At 50.7% G+C, this 1,770-nt stretch overlaps 1 protein-coding gene across 1 annotated transcript; it reads right to left on the bottom strand.

Annotated features, from left to right (window-relative positions):
* Positions 1-351: 351 nt before the first annotated feature.
* On the bottom strand, positions 352-1,347 carry LOC137829147 (uncharacterized). Its single transcript, XM_068635940.1, has one exon. It carries the CDS (start codon positions 1,345-1,347, stop codon positions 352-354), a length of 996 nt encoding a protein of 331 aa, XP_068492041.1.
* Between the last annotated feature and the right edge of the window lie 423 nt (positions 1,348-1,770).

Consider the following 1,770-nt stretch of genomic DNA (forward strand, 5'->3'; position numbering starts at 1 on the left):
TGTTCAAGTCCGTGAAGTCGACGCAGATCCTCCACTTCCCGCTGCCCTTCTTGACCAACACTATGTTCTCCAGCCACCCTGGGTATTGGATCTCCGTGATGTGGCCAGCGCTCAGCAGCTTCTGGTTTCTTCCCTGATGACTTGACACCTTTCATCATTGAACTTCCTCCTCCTCTGGCCAACAAGTATGACCTGTGGGTCCATGGTGAGATGATGACACAAGAAATTGGGGTCAATGCCAGGCATGTCTGAGGTTGACCATGCGAAGGCACCTAGGTGCCATGTTATGACCTCGTAATCTGGTCCTGCGCTTCTTTGCCTAAGGATTTGCCAAGTTTGAACTTCTTACCCCTAACCTCTCTCACCAGCACTTCTTCTGCGGGCTCGGGTCTTCTCTCCCGGGAGATCTCGGCACGGGTGACCCCTTTCTTCCCTTGGAGATTGGGAGGTGACGACGTACATTTCTCTCCTTGTTTTGAGGTTGTTCTCATAGCACCTTTTGGCCTCCTTCTGATCAGACTTGATAGTGATCACCATTCCCTCAAGGGAAGGAAACTTCATCTTCATATGCCTCGAAGAGGCTACTGCTCCGATCCAGTTCAAAGTGGGCCTGCCCAAAAGTATGTTATAGGATGAGGGAGCATTAACAACAAGATACCTTATGTTAACAGTGCGGGAAGCCGTGCCTTCAATGAAAGTTGTCCTCAACTCTACGTGTCCACACACTTCTATCTTGTCTCCAGCGAAACCATACAAACAACCATCGTAAGGTCTCAACTGGTCAGGAGATAGCTGTAGTTTGTTGAAGGTCGACCAGAGCATTACGTCGGCCGAGCTTCCCTGGTCGACAAGGACACGGTGTACCTTTCTTCCCACAGTTACCACTAAGATCACCACTGGGTCATTGTCGTGTGGGATCACATCCTGCAAGTCGGCCTTGGTGAAGATAAGGTCAGGCTTGGGGCTTTGGTCTGACTCCTGGGCTTCTACTGCCATCACTTCTCTGGCATATTTCTTGCGTTGGGAGAAGGTGCACCCTCCTCCTGAGAATCCTCCAGAGATTGTGTTGATCTCCCTATGGATGGGCATCTCGTGCCCCTGATCTTCTTCTGGGGCTGCTGACGTCGGACCCCCCTGCGGTTCTTGTAGGTATTCCTTCAAGAAACCATTCCTCATCAGTTCATCTAACTGGAATCCTAACGCCAAACAGTTGTGCAGGCTGTGGCCAAAGGCTTGGTGGAACTCGCACCAAGTGTCTTTGTTGGGCCCTAGCCTCTTGTCGGTCTTCGATGGAGGCTTCAGTCTGTCTGCCACATTAGGGATGGCAATCAGCTCTAGAAGGTCCATTCGAACACTGTGTCTGGTTGGGGAATTTTCGTTTATACGTGCCCTGGTCTAAGGCTTCCTTGCTTCATATGGCGGCTGTTTCCCCGTGACTTTCTTCTCTGTCGTGGCCTCATGTACCCTCACAGGCTGAGGACGACCAGTTCCTTGAGGTCAGACTGGGCCAATGCTTTCGCGCTTTTTCGTGACCTCTTCCTCTGCAACGATGTGGGTTATGGCTCTATGATGGATCTCGCTTTACGTCTTTGGTTGACACCTTATCAGAGAGTCACTGAAAGGTCCTGACAGCACTCATCGTCTGAAGGCATGTATCGTCATGTCTTCGTCTTTGGTGTGCAGCTTCACCACCAGTGCCCCGAACTTGTTTAAGAAGTCTTTCAAAGGCTCACCCTGGTATTGCTTTACGTTAAAGAGATCGTAAGAGAC

This window comes from Phaseolus vulgaris, chromosome 7 (assembly GCF_051622355.1).
Source record: "Phaseolus vulgaris cultivar YP4 chromosome 7, ASM5162235v1, whole genome shotgun sequence".
NCBI lineage: Eukaryota > Viridiplantae > Streptophyta > Magnoliopsida > Fabales > Fabaceae > Phaseolus > Phaseolus vulgaris.